General features: G+C 41.9%; 1 protein-coding gene across 10 annotated transcripts in view; it reads right to left on the bottom strand.

The window, feature by feature from the left end:
* LOC147033505 (NACHT, LRR and PYD domains-containing protein 12-like) overlaps positions 1-19,952 on the bottom strand; it is an 85,471-nt gene that overhangs the window by 38,547 nt on the left and 26,972 nt on the right. For all 10 annotated transcript variants that reach the window (XR_015051254.1, XR_015051258.1, XM_085854976.1 and 7 more), the window contains 5 exons: positions 18,368-18,397; positions 14,229-15,975; positions 6,642-6,728; positions 4,702-4,773; positions 358-441 (listed from right to left, as the gene is read on the bottom strand). Coding sequence is in view for 8 of the 10 variants with exons in the window: in XM_085854976.1 (XP_085711102.1) it covers positions 358-441; positions 4,702-4,773; positions 6,642-6,728; positions 14,229-15,975; positions 18,368-18,397 (2,020 nt within the window). In the remaining 2 variants the exon portion in view is untranslated. The remainder of the gene's footprint in view (positions 1-357; positions 442-4,701; positions 4,774-6,641; positions 6,729-14,228; positions 15,976-18,367; positions 18,398-19,952) is intronic.

Raw genomic sequence — 19,952 nt, 5'->3', positions numbered from 1 at the left:
TATGTTTCACCTGTATGTAATCAGTGGTTTCACTTAAAAATTAAGCTTCCCCACTTATCTAAGGAGTTTTAAGGTGCAACTGACTCGGTCAACCAACAACGCAAACATGAAGACCAAGGAGCTTTCCAAATAAGTCAGACATAAAATGGTGGAGAATCACAGTTCAGGAGAGGGTTATAAAAAGATTTGAACATCACTCATTATCCCTTTGAGTATGGTGAAATGCATCATTAAGAAGTGGAAGACATATCATACCACCCATACACTACCCAGGTCAGGTCACCCTTCAGGTACACAGTCAGGGATTGTGACGTCAACATGGTTTTATTCCCCAAAACAAATCCCCTTCCCACTCACCCAAGGGTTCGTAACTTTGTTTGAGTTTTCAAAACTTCCATCAACCCCTCCAGTCCCTCATCACCAATGGAATTCAAACTCAAACTGATGGTAAAGGAGAGAAAGAGGAAAAAAAACCCTGAGGTTATCATTTTATTGACAACAAAGAGAACTTCGGGAATACTTTCACTATTTAAATAGTAATATTTGTAAATCACATCAACATCATATAATTATGGCATTATAACGCAGTCCCTCTCCATCTATTATATAATGTGAAGTGTGGCGTCTGTCCATGCGTTTATGTATTTGGCTGTCTGCCGTTTCTGGCAGCAACTTCCAATGCTGCTTCAGAAAAGCTCCGCCTGCAGACAAAGCTCACCGTTTGACCATAAGAAATGCATGATACCAAATTAGATACAATTCAAATGTACAATACAAGAGGCAGCAGGCAGTCCAGTGTTCATACAGTGGTGGTGTACCGAGAGGCACCTTCTTTTTTCCTCCTCCCCCCACCCCCCCCACCCTTGGCCAGCCCCCAACCGGCGCCCTGGCAGAGCCAGTCGGCAGGACGTGCCGGCAACCTATTGGCGGAGAGCTGTTGCAAACTCGAACGATAGACCAATCACGTGTCCCCGGAGGTGGTTCGAAAAAGCCCGCCTCAGAAGGCAAGAGGAACTGCTTTTTCCTGTCTGCGATGTGCTTTGTGAGGAGTGACCTGACCAGCGGTTCCTCCTTGGCCATGGATCCAGCATGCAGGTCGTCCCCAGGTTCGTCCTGGGTCCAACCACAAAGCCTCTGACTGTCCTGACTCCCTGCACGGCGCAACCATGTCTTTTCATCCCATCGATCCACCTGCAGAGTCCAACACCCAGATTAGGCCTAGTCTGGTGTACAGGCCAGGCCTGGATTTGCATACTGGACCTTGTGAAGAACCAGCTGGAACACACCATAGATCTTTCTCTCTTGTGCCGTCGACCTCCGAGGGGCTGGATGCACCGACGCTGCGTGCGTGAGCGGTGCCGATAGGAGGACGTCGCCGCCATTTTGCCACGCTGCGTGCTCGGTCTGGGCGCTCGAATCCGACGACATCGGCTTGTCACGAGCTGCATTCGTGCCTTCGACACCTTTCCTCTCGTCCATGAGGCACCGCCATGTACTCCGTGTCTTGTATGCATGTGGTCCAGGCCTAAGGATTATTTTGCTAGGGCCTCCTGCGAAACCCGTATCCGTAGCTCGCTAGATAAGGACGGATTATAGATGAATGATAACGTTATTGTGAATGCTTTGCTTGTCATGTTCCCCGATGTTCCCCCAATAAATCTGGCTGATTTATACGAAATTTGCCACCTTGAATTTATTTGTGTCGCACTGAAGAACAATCGCTCGATTTGTATTTAAAACCAAACTGGATACGGACTGCGGCAGACTTCGCTCGGTCTCTGATCAAACCCAGTCTGTAGCCGGGGTGTATATCCCCAACTGGCAAGGCACAGGGGTACTTTGGTATTGTGATCTGAGGCACGTGACCTGATACCTGTGCCGAACTAGCCGGCGTTATAACCCCTGAGACGGCAGTGCTGTTAAGCGCCGCTGATTAAACAACAATATAACATGGAAGAAGCCTATGACATGATTGAGGTAGCATTACATAGCTATTGGAAAGACTCCATCAAAACGGGAACAAGAACGAAAGGCAAACATGGCTTACAACCCGTGAGAGGTTGTGTAGAATGTCGCAGAGTTCTGCAACCCGCAAACTGGTCAAACTTTATGGCACTGGAAGAAAACAAAGAGGATCTTGCTTTGTTTCCTTCTGATCACATTATTGTGTGCAGCTCTACATACAAAATTGGTGTCGTCTCTGGAGGATTTGCAGAACCTTCAACGATGAAGACTTCAGATGCGGAGCTTGATGTAACGGTACATGAAGTGGGTCACGAGGAGGCCGATACCTGTCTTGTACTCCACTGCCTTCATGCCAATGTGGACTTGACATTTATGTCAGTTCACCACACTAATACACTGGTGCGATTGCTGGCCTATTATGGCAAAATGGCATGTTCATATTTGTGGATGCAATCTGCACTGCCAAGACCCCCAAATGGATTCCAGTGCATGATGTTCAAAAGCACTTGACAGCCCCTCAAGTTGACACAATATTTGGCTTTCACTCTTTAACAGGGTGTGACAGTGTGTCTCAATTATTTGGTCACAGCAAGTGGACTGCTTGACCAGTGTTCAAGGAGCACCGTGACCTGTTAGACAGTCTCGACAAAGGTGAAATTACCGATGACGTCATCAAATCAGCCAGGGTTTTCATCTGTAAAGTGTACGGAGTACCAGATGTGGATAGTCACGACAAGGCAAGAGTCAAGTTATTCTGCATTGGGTGGTCTCACGAAACTCTACCTCCAACATCTGATGCAGCATGATTCCACATTATGCGTTCTCACTTCCAAGCAAGTGTGTGGAACTAATCCCATGCTCTCCCTTCATGTCTCCCATGTGTTACATTAATGGGTTGGACCCACAAAGGTGAGAAGCTGATGCCATGCTTACTCTCCATCCCTCAGATTCCTCAAGCTTGTTCGGAGATCATGTCATGTGTGTACACCAATGGCTGCCTCACAATGTGTTGCAGCTGCAGATGACTGAGATTACCATATACCGAAGGTTGCAGGTGTCATAGCCAAGAGAGCATGTGTCAGGACATTTTGGAAGACGGATGTGATACAAAACGTATCTGAAATTCAATACCAGTCTTCGTGGGACTTCTGAAATATAGCATTGCTGTATACTTCATTTGTTTGGTGTTTGGGGGTGGCGGGAGGAACGGTGTCTTCTGGTGATCTGAAAGGGGTAAATTAACTTATTATTTGGGGAAATGTCGGAGGCTTAATTACTTTTATCCTGTCTGCAATTGAGAAATTGAAACAAAAATCCTTCTTGTGGTTTTATTATTGCCAATCATTAAGTACTGCATCAGTAATCATTTTGAATTCTAGCGGGCATGGGGGTTAATTCTGGCTGGCCACTAAAGCCAGTCACCAACTGGGCATCCTGCATCGTGCAAAGTACTTCCTGGGCACACATGAGCTCCTGACCATGTACAAAGCTTTCATCCACAGCCTGATGGAATACTGCTCTACCCTCTGGGCTGGTGCTCCTCTCACCTTTCTCGGCTTTACAATGTGGAAACAAAGACATTCAGGAGTATTGTTATCTCACGCGATGAGGCCGAGTCTTTGGATCTCTCACTCTCTAACTGCAGGCAGGTCGGTGGTTTTTCCGACTTCCACCATCTCTCTGCCCCCCCCCGCCTTGCTCTGTCTGTGATCTGTCCAACGCCCCCCCCCCCATATTTCCATAGGGTGTTCAAGGTCTGCAAGCAACCCCCTTCTGGTTAAACCACCCAAGCAAGAATCACTGCTCACCTTCATTCTTTGTCATTCCTCTTTTTTTCCACCTTTTGAACAAGCTCCCACAGTCTCTTCAATCCCACTCTTCCCCCAGGTCTTCAAAACAGCTGTTCACCACCATCTCTTATCTTCCCCCATCCAAAACCATGATCTTTCCTATCCCTGTTAATGTACCCCAAAACTCACCTCTATTTATTCTACAATTCCCTGCTTTCTTTCCTGAAAGTACATGTAGTGTCCATCTTGTTTTACCCTTGTACTCTGCACAATCCCTCTCCCTTCCACAGATCTGCTTATGCCTGTGTTCCCCACTGTTTTGTGTTTCCATCTCCCACCTCTCGTCTCCTGCGATCCTTGTAATACATTCTGTGTGTTAGCTCTTATAAGAGCATCAACATTGTGTATGTATATATATATATATAAATATATATATATATATATATATATATATATATATATATATATATATATATATATATATATATATCACATACACATGTACATAATATACATATTCTAAACATCTCACAGCCTGTTGTGTGTTGTAGTTGAATTCTCGAACCAACAAAACCTTAGAAAACTGAAAGAGCTTGTTAAAATGAAGACTGTTAAAGCTATGACAGCATATTTTATGAAAACAAAATAGAATATGGTCGTTATTTTGAGTCAGACATTAAAGGGTTAAAACTGAGAATCGAATGTGGCAAACATTTTAATCAAATTGAACTTATCCTAAAAAAAATCAAATGAGCCTGAATGCCAACCATTAACAAGAAATGTTTCCAACTACGTTTTTAAAGCCTTTTTTTCAAAATTTGTCTGGGACTAGGATGCACTCTCCCGAGTGTCATTCTAGTTTACCTGTGATGGAAATTCACAAATCCGTGTCAAGTGAAAGAGAAAAACAACAACAACAGAAAACTCAATACAGTTCTGGACTCACTCAAGAACCTCCAAGTTCTTCAGGTCCCTCAGCACAGGCAGAGACTTCGTGCTCAGTTTGCAGGAGCTCAACCTGTGAAGAGATAAAAACTCCAAGGAGTGAAACAAAGCACCATCAGTAGAAAGTTGCAGTCTTCACCCATCCATCTTCATTCTATCTTCCCCCATCCACACCAAGTATCCAGCCAACATATACCCCCCTATCTACTTTCTCAACAATCCTCTGGAAGAAGTCCTTTCTTTCAAGCTTCTGGGTCTCACTATCTGCCATGATCTTTCCTGGAAAAGCCACATTTCCAACCTCGCCTCCAAAGCCAGTTGCCGACTGGGAATCCTCCGTTGTGCAAAGTCCTTCCTCGGCCCACCTGAGCTCCTGACCACATACAAAACTTTCGTCCGCAGCCTGATGGAGTAATGCTCTCCCCTCTGGGCTGGTGCTCCTGCCTCCAACCTTTCTCGGCTTTACGCTGTGGAAACCAAGGCATTTCGGATCATTGGCATCTCCTACGACAAGGCTGTCTTTGGGCCTCTCACTCTCTCACCACAGGCAGGTCGGCGGTCTTTCTGGCTTTTACCGTCTCCTCTCTGGTCCTGCCCCCCCTGCTCTGTCTGCAATATGTCCCCACCATACTTCCGCAGGACGCTCAAGGTCCGCCAACAACCCCCTTCTGGTAAAGCTACCAAAATCATGAATCACTGCTCACCTTCACACTTTCATTCCTCTTTTTTCCCGCCTTTGGAATAAACTCCCTCACTCTGTCCAATCCCATTCTTCCCTCCAGGCCTTCAAAACAGCTGTTCACCACCACCTCTTACCATCCCCCATCCAAATCCTCGATCTTTTCTACCCCTGTTAATGCACCCTAAACCCACTTCCTTCAAATTCTCTGCTTTCCTTCCTGAAAGTCCCTGTAATGTCTATCTTTTATTCATCATGTTACCCGCCACATCCCTCTCCCTTCCACAGATCTCCTAATGTCTCTGTTCCCCACTGTTTTGTCCTCCCCATTCCTGCCCCTCTTGTTTCATGCCCCCCCCCCCCTTGCTGTGCGTTGTGTGTTAGCTTTCATTCGAGCCTCGACAAGGTATACAAAAAAACAAAACTTCAGCCGGCTTATTCCCAAGTTCCCCGTCAAGCTTACTTGCACACCAACCTCCTCCCTCAGTTGATCCATTCTCTTCACTCCCATAATCCCCCCTGACCCAGTTATTCTCGCAGACATACAGCCTCTGTTATGTGTCAGTGCCACCATCTCCAGACTGGGAAAGTAGACCGGCATTACACAAGACACCAGAGCTTTCACTTTCTGTTTCATTGATATTTTTATGTTGTTTTTTTGAATCAGTTCCCATGTACAGCAGTCATTACATCATCTATTACAACCTTCCAAGAGTTCGCTTTACAAATTATTAGCATGATTCAACCGCCTGATAACTCCAGGATGATGTAAATAAAATAAATAAATAAATAAATGGGTTATTAAAACTTTGGTAAAAAGCCTAAGGTTAATGTCCTAGTTCTCTATTCCCTTATAATTTGCCCGAGTGGCCGAGACCATCTTAAATCTGATTGGAAGTCAGTTTCTGTGTATTACATACATATATATATATATATATATATATATATATATATATATATATATATATATATATATTTTTTGTACACACTGTTGAGGCTCGTATGAGAGCCAACACGAACACGCAACACACACGGAATGGAAACCTTCCATTTAATGGAATTTAATTCCAGGCTATAAAGCAAGAAATGGTGTAAAATTTCAAAGGGGGTGAAGACTTTCTTTAGGCACTGTACAATCAGAGAAACTTTACATAAAGTAATTATTGAAATCACAAAATTAATTAAAAAGGGAAAACATTGATGTTCAAACATCCATTTGATCCATACACAGATACTTATCTGAAGGACGCACAGGTACTCACTTGAGTTCTTTCAGTCGATTTGGTTTGCTCACCAGTGACTTTATTAGAATCTCCAAACCTTCATCACCAATAGACTGCCCATTAAACCTGCAGAAAGAGGAGGCAAAGAGTGAACTGCGACTGCAGTTTGGAACAATTAAAATGTGCCCAAAATGATTGTTCTTCTTCTTTCATGTTGCAGGTATCATTTGTTGGGGGTGCAGCTGTGTTGCCAAAACAGATTCGAACCCAAGCTACACATTGAGAGATGAGTGCAATGCACATCCCTCTGGACTATACATGGAACGAAACCCCCAAAAATGTGGGGTTGCAGAAAGTTTACGGGGGTAGAAACAATCATGGTTTTGGATGGGTGATGATCTGCGATGGTGATGAACAGCTTGAAGACCTGGAGGAAATAATAAGACTGAAGAGAATATGGAAGTTGGTTCCACAGGTGGGAAGAGAGAGTAAAAATTAGTTTTCACTAGTAGGAGGTTGATGGTGAACCACCATGCGTCCTGCAGATACCTGGAGGGGTGAAGGGGTGGGGGGAGGGGGGGCAAAAGCACGGAAAAGAGAAGAGGTTTGCAAGAATAGAAAAAAGGTGGCAGGAGATGGAGAGAACACCAACCTGTCTCTGTTGGGTAAGCAATAGACCCACAGAATCAGCTTCAATGTTAAGGAGATTCCAATAATGTTGAAGGCCACGGTTTCCTCGGTGTCAAGATGAGCAAGGCGCGAGGCAGGGACGGCAGTGTCAGTGGATAAGAATTCAAGTGTGTCAAGGAAGGACTTGAAATGATGGTGGATGCCCAGTCGGACTTCGGAGGCCAACTTTGAAATGTGATTTGCCAAAGAGCTATCATAGCTTATAGTGAGGCACAAGAGTTTAAGTGACTGAACGAGCGAGAGAGAGAGAGAGAGAGAGAGAGAGAGAGAGAGAGAGAGAGAGAGAGAGAGAGAGAGAGAGAGAGAGAGAGAGAGAGAGAGAGAGAGAGAGAGAGAGAGAGAGAGAGAGAGAGAGAGAGAGAGAGAGAGAGAGAGAGAGTTCAGGATTGAAAGACATATTCCAGGTGTTTGACCAGCTTGTGATTTTATCAAGGTATGAAATGAGGGAAGAGCCTGCTGCCTGAAAAAAAGGGAAGAGGCTGAGAGAGGTGATTGAGATGTCAAGGCAGAGGATGTAATCATCAGCAAATAGATAAAGAGGATTTTCCAGAGAGTCAGAGAGATCACTGATGCAGCTTAGGAATATAGTGAGGCCTAGAACACTGCCCTATGGCCCTCCAGCCTTAACAAGGAGTGGAGATGAAAGGATTCCATTGAGAGCCATATAATAGCGATGAGAGTCGAAGAAGTCAGTGAACCATGTGTGGAGTTGGCTTTGGATGCCATAGGCAGAAAGCTTGGAGAGCAAGGCAAGTTTCCAAACTATCGAGAGCTCGAGATCTGTGGAAATACTCTAAGATTGCTGTTCACCGACACTCCACATCCAACTTGACAGAGCTTGAGCAAATCTACAAGGAAGAATGGGAGAATATTCCCAAATCCAGATGTGCAAAGCTGATACAGACATACCCAAGAAGACTCAAAGCTGTAATCACTGACAAAGGCACTTCCACAAAGTATTGACTCAGGGAGTTGGATACTTTTAGACAGAAGACATTTCAGCTGTTTATTTTCAATTAATATGTAAAAATTACTCAAAACAGGTTTTCTCTTTGTCATGATAGGGTATTTTGTGTCGATTGGTGTCAAAATATTTAAATTTAATCCATTTTAAATTCAGGCTGTAACAAAACAAAATGTGACAGAACTCAAGGGGTGTGAATACTTTCTGAAGGCACCAAATTATTTTTATATATATATATTGATATAGAAAGACCCACCCACTTCTATCACCTGTGAATGGAGAGAATAGCCGATTAGCTCTGACCTAATCAACTAAACCCAGGTGGCTAGGGTTATATAAATATAATTGACAGCTCCCACATTGCTGTTGTATTTGTTGTTTTTTTGCCGGAAGAAGTTGCACAAAGCAACCAAAGAAGGCCGACACAAGGAAAGCGCTGTGCTGTTTCAAACCCTTCCCAGAGTTCCTCCACAACGACAAAGACGTTCACACACAGTACACACATGAGAATCCTGATGCTGTACACCCACTCAGCTACTGGACTGGTTTCATCGCTAATTGGCAAATCATTAGCGATAGCACAGACAGCAATGCATACCAATAAGGCTCCCAAGCATGTACCGTGTGCAAACATCAAACGCAGTCAATATATAAATAAAAAAAGACCCACATTGACACCTCCCACACTCCTCGGCAAGAGGAGTGTGGAAGTGTCATATATATATATATATATATATATATATATATATATATATATATATATATATATATATATATACATACACACATACACACACACACACAAACACTACATGGCCAAAATTATGCAGAGACCCAGCCACACACATTGTTGACTGGATAACAAAAATATAGATAAAGAAAAGAAAGAAAATAAATAAGGAAATAAGTATAAAATCAAGCACACAGCCATGCAATGTCCATAGACAACCATTGGCAGTAGAATGGGTCATATTGAAGAACTCAGTGACTTTCAATGTGGGACCGTCATCAGATGCCATCTTTCCAACAAGTCAGTTTGCCAAATTACTGCCCTGCTAGAGCTGCCTCGGTCAACTGTGAGTGCTGTTATTGTGAAGTGGAAACGTCTAGGAACAACAACAGCTCAGCCGCAATGTGGTAGGCCACGCAAGCTCACAGAACGGGACCGCCGAGTGATGAAGCACATAGTGCAGAAAAATCATCCGTCGTCATTGCAACACTCACTACCGAGTACCAAACTGACTCTGGAAGCGATGTCAGCACAAACACTGTTTTTTGAGAGCTTCATGAAATGGGTTTCCATGGTCGAGCAGCTGCATACAAGCCTAAGATCACCATTTGCAATGCCAAGCGTCAGCTGGAGTGGTGTAAAGCTCACCACCATTGGACTCTGGACCAGTGGAAACGTGTTCTCTGGAGTGATGAATCACGCTTCCAATCTGGCAGTCTGATGGACGAATCTAAGTTTGACGGATGGCAGGAGAACGCTACCTGCCTGAATGCATAGTGCCACCTGTAACGTTTGGTGGAGGTGAAATAATGGTCTGGGGCTGTTTTTCATGGTTCGGACGAGACCCCTTAGTTCCAGTGAAGGATAAAATCTTTACGCTACAGCATACAATGACATTCTAGATGATTCTGTGCTTCCAAATTTGTGGCAACAGTTTGGGGAAGGCACTTTCCTGTTTCAGCATGACAATGCCCCCGTGCACAAAGTGAGATCATACAGAAATGGTTTGTCGAGATGGGTGTGGAAGAACTGGACTGGCCTGCACAGAGCCCTGACCTCAACCGCATCGAACACCTTTGGGGTTAATTGAAATGCTGACTACAAGCCAGACCTAATCACCCAACATCAGTGCCTGACCTCACTAATGCTCTTGTGGCTGAATGAAAGCAAATCCCTGCAGCAATGTTCCAACATCTAGTGGAAAGCCTTCCCAGAAGAGTGGAGGCTGTCGCAGCAGCAAAAGGGGGACCAACTCCATATTTATGCCCATGATTTTGGAATGAGATGTTGAACTAGCAGGTGTACACATAGTGTTTGCACAAATTATACTTACTCACCATGCAGCATATGGAGACGAATTTGGAGTGAGTGGTGTGCAAAAATTGATTGATTCAGTGATTATTTGCACAATTAAAATAAATAATAGAAGTAAAATAATTGATTTCTCAATCAATTGCCGAATATCATACCTACACTACCACTGTTTCATTCAAATCTGTAACTCTTTGAAAATCAAGTAATTCATCGAAAAGTGAATAATTCATCAATTAATTGATTTATCAATAAATCAAAAATACCCCTTATAGCCAAATTACATGTTCATTGTTTTGTCCAAATATCAATTTCCAAGCTCATAGGGTGCCCGAGATATTGCCCAGATGAGAAAGAAAATAAATAAGGAAATAATAAATCGATAATAATTCAGTAATTAATCAATTAATTGATTAATCAAAAAATAAAATAGTTTTTGCCAAAGCACATCTTCACTTTTGTCCCCAAATGTCAGCTTCCTAGCTCAAAGGATGGCTGAGATGTCACCCGCACAAACAAGAAAACAAGCAAACAAACAAGAAAACGGAGTGAAAACTGAGTACTCTCTTCATTCGGCATCCCGCTATGACGTCATACATCACCGAGAAATGGAATTGGGAAGGAGTGGTGTACAACAGGAAATTTACTGGTTTTGGGGATGTTATTTTGGACACAAACAACAGGCATAGGTAATTTAATGTGTTCGATAAGGCGTTGGATAAGACAGTGCGTCAATGGCGGCAAACTTCCGAATTTTTTATTTCTACAACCTTTAAAAGCATTTTTATATTTCAATCAAATTATTCTATATACTTGAACAATGTAGAACACAAATTGCCTTCTTGGCAGTTTGAAAAACCTTGTGTTTAGCAGTACTTGGAAAAAAAATTTACGCCATTGAACTCAACCAATCAAATTTGCTGTTCGCTCTCAGTGTTGGAGAATATCAAGATGCAGACAAAATTACGGCTCGTAGGAAATTTAGATAATGCTCAGAAATGCAAAGCAAGAGTTTTAAAGACCATATCCATGTCCTTTTTCTCCAGACTGTGTGGGGTAAGATGTTCTTTGAACTCGACAGTTTAAACAAGTCATCCATGAACACTTGGTTACCTCCATTGCTTTGTTGTTCTTTCATCTTACATGTTGAATCATCTCACCGAGTCAGTCTGATCCCACTCGTAATTATATACAAGATAATCATCAGCATCGAAGGAGTGTGGAGTGTGATTGACCAGCTCCTTCACAACAAAAACCTCCGACCCCATTCTGTGCTTTCAATTTATTGTACAAAATGAAATTAATCAAAAAAAATCTCTGATTATAATCCCTGAATTTTTCACTTATTTTTGTAATCATTAACAAAATTGATCATCACACAAATATTCACAGAAAGACAGTCCCTTAACAAAAGTAAAAAGTAAGAAGACAAGGCAACAGAGAAGAGAGAAAACTTAACTCAATGACAAATTGTTCACAACAAAGAAAAATTTAAATGACAGTGGACTGACTGAATGCACAGAAAGAAGTACGGACAACTTATGGAGGATAGATACTGTTCTGGGCCGGGGGTCGGTGGCGAGAACGACCACGAGGTGGGGAAAGCTTGCGTCGTCTCCCACAATACTCCCCGGAATTGCAGGCAGTCGCTCGGATAACTCTGCGAGCCTGTGGGTCATTTAACTGACCGTGGTCGCCAATATTTCAACCGCGTAGCATAGGGTCTATTTGTCTATAACCAATTTACCTAATTAACTACGCGATTTCGACTACCGGAGAAACCACACCCTCGGCACGTCTTGCTCGAAGTGGGTCACTCTACAGACAGCGGTAGAGTTCCAACTACCGACTACCAACTCCGGTTCGGGTGCAGCCGAGCGGAAACTGCCATAGCCGTGCCGGCTGGAATGAACGGATTATCGGGTATAAAACCCCGGATAAACTCAGATCCGAACCATGCTGGACCAATTCAAGAAGGGCCGGAAACGAACTGGGAACATTTCTAACAAGTTTTATTTACAGTAAATGAAGACACAAAGCAAGACTTAACACAAATATGCAAGAAGTATTTACAATGATCCAAAAACACTTATTCAGTTCTACTTAAAGACGGGCCCACACACAGACACACACACACATACAAATGAAAAGAAACCCAGAGTTCTTTATTGGACCCTCGCAGCCGAGGAGAGAGACAAGCTGGGGGTCAGAGTTCGGTTGGGTACCTTGCCATCGGAGAAAGGGGGTACTCTGTGCTGTGGCACCTAACAATGGTCGCTGGTTTGGTCCCCAGTCGCACGTGTGGGACTCGAGGTTCGTGGCGGAGCTCAGGCGGTGAGTAGCGGGGTCCACGGAGGGGGGGGTCAGGGTCGTTCTTTCCTTCCTTGTAGAGGGCCAGCAGAGACATGTTCGCCGCCTTGACGACCTTCGTAACAGCAAACACCCCTTTTGTGACAGCAAAAACCCTCCAAAACACTCCAAAAAGACCCACCAAAAACTCTCCAAGACCCCCAAAAAGACCCCAAGACCCCAAAAAGACTCCTGCCTCAGAGAGTGCTCGGGAATTTATGGACCTCCCTCAGCGGGGAGGGGCCTTGGTGAACACACCTCGCTGTCCGCCTTTGATTGGACAAGGTCCCACGGCATACATTTCCAGGGCGGGGCCTTGGCCCCTGCCGGGAAACCCCAGCCACTCTTCCACGCGGGTTCATGAAAGGTCGTGGTGGTGAAACTGCCTCGAACATCCTCGGGAATCCGTCTCAGGCAAAGGCGCGCTGCGGCCCACGAACCGAGGGCTGCAAGCACAATGGTACCGTGGATCGTAATGGGCCGAGGGGTCACGTAGATGGGATGGTTGTAGATGGCTTGTTGGAGGGTTTGTTGGATGTAAAGATTTAATAACCTAACTAAAAAGAAATCGCAATGCACGCCTTTGATTCTCCCACTCGAGAAAAGAAAGGGGATCTGACTACACACATACTTAACGACATAACTGACTTTTGGGACATCTGTATGTTGAACGCAAATGGTTTCCAGATCCGTAACAATACTTTTGTGATGTAAAATGAATCAAGGTATCAATTTGAACCCAGGATCAGTAATTTCATTGTGTAATATGAACCAACGTAGCAATTTTAACCGAGGATGTGCCGAGATATCTTTACTGTTAATAAATACGATTTTATATTATTTATGAGCTCTTTCAGCATGATAATAAAAGGCTTACTGTTTTTGCCCTTTTATATCGTGGTATTTTTACCATGGACTTCCAGCTAGTACAATTCATAAAAGGAGGTATTCTACACAATAAAATCTATAAAATTATACTTAAAAGAGTGCAAGTACATGAGCGAGCTTGCTTTACATTTCCTCTAATTCGTAATGGCGTGGAATGATGTTCCACTATGTTATTATTAAGAAAAGCAAAACACTCAACGAACCACACCACATGATCCATCCATCTGTGCAAACACTCCCATGCTCCTCCAGGGTAACATTAGTTACACTTCGTTCCGGGGACCATCCAAGCACATAAAACCTATCAACCCAAACTCGACCTAATTCAGGACCCATTCTACCTGCGCTGTAACTTTGAACCTGACACTGTACAACAATTCATCACCACTTCCTCTCAACTCGCTCAGTACAGATAACTATTTAACATTTCATCTCGACTCGAACTCTGGGGGAATCCTGTTTGAGTGACTGCTTCCTTGGGGCTTGTAGGCTTCCAGTGAGGACACTTAAGGGTACTGATGGTGCCAATGATGACAATGCAAAAACGCATAAGGAAGTCCACTTAAGGGTACTGATGGTGCCGATGATGACAATGCAAAAAAGCATAAGGAAGTGTGGGTTTTAAAGAGTGAAAAACTCATTTGGAGATTGGGAGAAGGGACAGCTTGGTAGAAACAAGAAATAAATGACTCACTCAAGCTTTTCACACAGGGGGAAGGCTGGAGCCAGAATATTCATCCTTTGTGCGCGATCCGTTCGACCGAGATTGACCCTCCAAAAATCCACAGGTTTGTTTGCTGTTTGAAGAGCGTAAACCACCACGGTGCAGTCCAAAGGAGAGGTCATGTTTTGTGTAAGTTCTTCAAACTTCACATCCTCCATCATGGTTTTGGTAAATTCCACATCCTGGAGCTCGTACACACAGTGGAAACAATTCAAATCTTTATTTTTGTGTTCTTTGAGCCAGGAATGGATTTTGTCTTTTGGTTTTGTTGACAATTCAAAATGTCTCCCAAGGGTATCTCTGGGTTTATTTGCAAACAAGCCAGAAAGGAACTGCTGAACAATTTGAAAACGATTATCTCTGTTCTTGGACTTCACAAACACTTCATCCACAGACTCTTCACATTCAGGCAAGAGGAAGTAGAGTGCTGCAAAAAACTCCTGCACAGTCAGGTGGAAGAATTCATAATGGCAAACACTTTCAACTTCTGTCTTCAGGAAAACTTCAGAGAGAAAGGCTGGGAGTGCTTTTGAGATTCCTTCTCCTATCAGCCATCTGCTGACCATGGCTCTGGATAGTATCCTTTCCAGGAAGTGTAGCAGTGCTGGTTTTCTGATGCTGTCACTTATCAAATCTTCATCACTGAACAAAATTTTTCTTTCCTTCACTCCATGAAATGCCAAACGGCAGAGACTAAGAAGTGAATTTGGGGAGCTGGTAATGGATTTCCCTCCATGGTGCTCCAAATGCAAGTGAAGGTATAGAGAGAAAAGTTCAGTCATTGTTTTGGGTACAGGGTCACGTGTGCTCCTTTCATTTGAATCAAAGTACCTGCCGAGACAGGTTGCAGTGATCCAACAGAAAACTGGATTGAAGCAAAGAGATGATAAAACCTCATTTTCTGATACATGTTGGAGAACCTGCTTTGCTTTTTCCTCATTTTTGAAAAACCTCTGAAAAAAATTATCAGTTTTCTCATGAGAGAATCCTACAATCTCAGCCATGCAAGTCGATTTGGGATCGTAATGTACATGGTGTAGCCATTGTAGACCCATTAATCTTGTGGTCACTAGTACAGTTCCATGACTCAGAAGAGTTCCCTGCAAAAGTCCTGCAATGATGGATCCGACATCGTTTGCTTCTTGTGGTGATGTACAAACCTTGTTAAAATCTAAAGGGTGTTTCATCTCATCCAGAGCATCAAGAACCAGGAGGAGCCGGAAAGCATTTTCCATCAAATAAACAACAACCTCATTCAGGGAGGGATACTCATTCAGGATAATCTCCTTCAGAGTGGTTTCAGTTGAAATGTGGTTCAAGTTCCTACATTTCAAGAGAATCACAAAATCAAACTGGTTTTTGATCTTTTCATCATTTTCTGCCCAATCAACAACTAGCTTTCTACAAAGCATGCTTTTTCCTATCCCAGGACTACCAAACATCAGCACCTTCGTCACGTGCTGCAGCGAAGACCCGTTTTGCTTAAACAAGTCTTCCATGGAGACTCTGTCTTCTTTAATCTTCTTGACATTGTTCTTTCTCCGAGGTTTTATCATCTCGTGCTCTTGATATTCAACTTCAATTTCTGGTTTGCTCTTCACAATTACAGGTTCCACAAACCGATCTTCAAGTCTTGCGCACTCTCCCAATGAGCTATTGTAATCTTTGATTATCATGAAGTTCTTCAACTCCTTCTTCAAGTCTTCTTGAGCTTTCCCTGTTTGGGAAGAAAATATAAACAATGTGAGAATAAGTTAGAAAAAAAAAAAACTTCATTTCATACAGAGTGTTATCATGTACATTTAAAACCAATCCACACTGTACAACATTCAGGTGTCACCAATCATGGATATCCCAGATGTTGAACCATCGTGAAACACATTCAGAAATGGACTACACCAAACTCGCAAGAGGCACAATTGGACTGGAAGGGATCCCCGAATCGAGCCCAACTACTTTTCTGTGAAGTATTCTGTGTTTCAATGAGCCAATGCCATGCTGACTAGTATAACCATTAGAATATATTTTACCAATGACTTGGTCATGCATAATTACTCCACCTCGACGAGAGATTGGGGACCATGTACAGTCACTTATAGAACGCTTTACTACATGTTGTGTTTATTCACTCATGGATGTGTGAGTATTGGATTGAGAGTTGATTGATACTTCATACGCAAGTGTGCCATTTCCGGGGAACACTGATGTTCTGTGATGAAATGAAACAAACAAGTTATATTAGAGGAATTTGTAATTTGACAAGAGTGCTGATGATATGGATACTCTGTCTAAAGATACTGTGGGATCTGACGACCATAATATGTTCATCCTAACAGATGTGTCCCTATCTTCCCATGAAACCAAGGAAGTTCTCATTGATGAAGCACCTTGCCTGTGAAACATCAATTAAATGGTTAATATGTGGGATGAGAATCGAACGCAGACTAGAGTTCAAATTCAAAGGTAAAGGCTCTCCATCTATACAATCCTGTCAGGATAGATAAAGAATACAAGTCTTGGCACACATTTCTACAATGTTATCATTGAGTACAGTAGTACTCAATATGTATGGATGGCATGGAACAAAAATGGCCACCACATCAAATGTGTACAAAATTATATGCTGAAAATCTACTGTAGGAGTAGTCATAAGCCTTTAAAAGCCATACCATCAAATTCTCAAACATTTTCATAACTAACAAGAATGAAAAAGATGCCAGAATAAAAGAATGAGGGATCGCAAAATCGCCAATTTGTTCATCCATTGAATTGCTGATAATGTCGTCCAGCCGAGCATAATAATGGCTGAAGCAATTATAGTGATTCCAATGGAAGGAAACGAGATTTTCTTTTTGGAATTGGACATCACAAAAAAAATATTTTCATCAGATTTAAAATATATAGTACAACTACAATACACTACAAACAACCTATTGAACACCATTTACACATGTGCGGAGTGAGAAACCCTCCCATAAAGTCGTTCGTGGATTGCAAGGCAATATGGAGTGTAAGGTATGACAAAATGTGTAATTAATAAGGAAAAGGGCCCCAAAACGGTCCGCTAATGCTTATGTTGAAGTTTTTCAGTGTGTTCATCAGTCGTGGGTGGTGTGCCTCCTTTCCTGCCCTGTCTTTCACAATCCTTCTGCCACTTCTTTCAAATATCTGCATTCTATCAAGTGACCTATATGTTTCTTCCACTGACTTGCTCTGTACACCTCAAGTTAGGCATTCATCAGTGTGAACCTTGACTCGTGCATTACACTTCATTTTGCCACAGTTTCACCGAAGTGTTTTAAGGTTAAATAAATTCTGGCTGATTGTGTGCTTATTCCAATGTGTTGGTGAACAAAAAAAAATAAAAAAATAACAAAAAAACAAGCATCAAGTAATATAATCTTCCTGTACGATTAGAAAATGGACACACTGGGCACAGGTTCAGTGTGCCACACTCGATCGAAACAAAATGGCTTCAAATTGCAAGTTGCTGCTACTCCTAGTATGTAGGAACTCAAGGGAGGAGTGGATAGGGATGGATAGGAGTGGATAGGGGTAGAATTAGAAATGCCAACATTGTGAAAAGGAACAGAAGGGAAGAGGATACTGTTGTGTCCTGTTATTACATCGATATGAATGCTCATGCGATTTTGGACACAAGAGGATGTTGTGAAAGGGCACAGAATATCTTTCTTTTCTAGGCACTTGAGAAATATCTTCTTTGAAAAAGTTCATCTCACAAAACGCTGAGATAGACATGGACCTGATAGTGACGAAAAACAGTCTTCTTTCACATACAGAAGGGCCTTGCCATTTGTTCACAAGTTTCCCCTTCGTGGATTCGCTCTATCACGATGAATTTATTGAGGCAAGGTTTGCGGATTGCGGTCAAAGGACTCGAATAATCATGGATTGTCAAACCATTTCCACCTAATTAGCATGGGACATCAACACAATTGCTCATAAAACCCACCACCCCCAACATAATCATCTCCATCAACTCATATTTATCGTCACCATCAACATCGCCATGGCATTATTGGATCAAGTTTATCATCATTATTATTGTTTAAGGTAAGTTTCATTGCAGTGAAATCTGGAGGACTTACCCCAAACTCTCAATTTATTCTTCATGTCATCTGGAAAACAAACACACATGTGATATATTGTCATACATTAACACAGTGGGAGAGATGAAATAGAGTGATTGTTAAAATAATTGTGATTAAGGAGAATGTGAATGGTGTTGGAAATAAAGGAACATCTGTCCCTCCATGGATTTTGCGTTATCTGAATCTTTCCTTGTTATTGGAATTCCCCACGTTGTTGTTGTTGCTTTCCGATTCAGCCTGCGGCTTTTGGTTGCACCATTTTCTGGAAATAAGGCTGTGCTGCTAATACAGTGCCTCTGTTACCAGTAAGCTGGTATTAATTTTGTCGACCAGGGAAGGATGGCGGGCTGAGTCAACCAACCTGGTGTTATTTCAATGGTATGAATGGGGCTCAAACTCAAGACCCCAAGTTGTTAAGCCAGCCACCTTAACCATGAAGCCAACCCCAGCCTTGAAATATCCCATGATGAAGCTGAAACACAAGGCCTGTTATCCTCACATCACATACAAGTCAATAACCTGTTTTATATTTTTAACCACCTCAACTGTCTAGGTCCCATGACCCTCACCAACCCCATCAGGATATATACATTCTTCTCATGACCAAATAATCATTAAATTCCCAAAATCCAGACTTACTGTACACCACTCTTTATACATCTCTTTTCTCCGCTTGGTGGAACGGCCTGTAAGAGGCAATTCAATCACGCTTCCCTATCAGTGTTTCAAACTGGTGTTACACGATTAGCGGACATCCTACCTGTGATATTTTAGACCCACATTAACCCTATCTCAAAACGTTTTGCTTGCACGTTACAGTGTTGTTGTTTATTTTTTATATCTCTATATCTCTCTCTATCTATATCTCTATCTCTATATCTCTCTCTATCCTATATCTCTCTCCTATATCTCTATATCTCTCTCTATCCTATATCTCTACATCTCTCTCGATATATATACATATATATATATATATATATATACATATATATATATATATATATATATATACACATATATATATATATATATATATATATATATATATATATATATATATATATATATATATATATATATATATATATATATATATATATATATATATATATATCGATATATCTATAATCTTGATATCTCTATATCTAGATGTTTCTATAATCTCGATATCCATATATACCTATATCTCTATGTCTCTCTCTATATATATATATATATATATATATATATATATATATATATATATATATATATATATATATATATATATATATATATATATATATATATATATATATATATATACATCTTGATATATCTATAATATTGACGTATCTATAATCTTGATATATCTATAATCTCGATATCTCTATATCTCTCTATATAATATATCTCTATATATATCTCCATCAAGAGTGATGAAGATTGTGGTCAAGTTTCATTGAAATTGTGTATGTAGTTTTGGAGAAGAGAGCAAATAACTATTTTTGGAAGGGGGGGGTGAAAACCTCCCTCATAAACCCCTTTGATGAGTGTAGATTATTTTGATGCGGTCGATAAACTTTGGTACATCATGGGTGAT

This window comes from Eptatretus burgeri, chromosome 2, assembly GCF_056783735.1.
Source record: "Eptatretus burgeri isolate ZD-2024b chromosome 2, Ebu_testis_v1, whole genome shotgun sequence".
NCBI lineage: Eukaryota > Metazoa > Chordata > Myxini > Myxiniformes > Myxinidae > Eptatretus > Eptatretus burgeri.
Note: the sequence above shows the minus strand (reverse complement) of the source record. Positions and strands in the feature narration are given on the sequence as shown.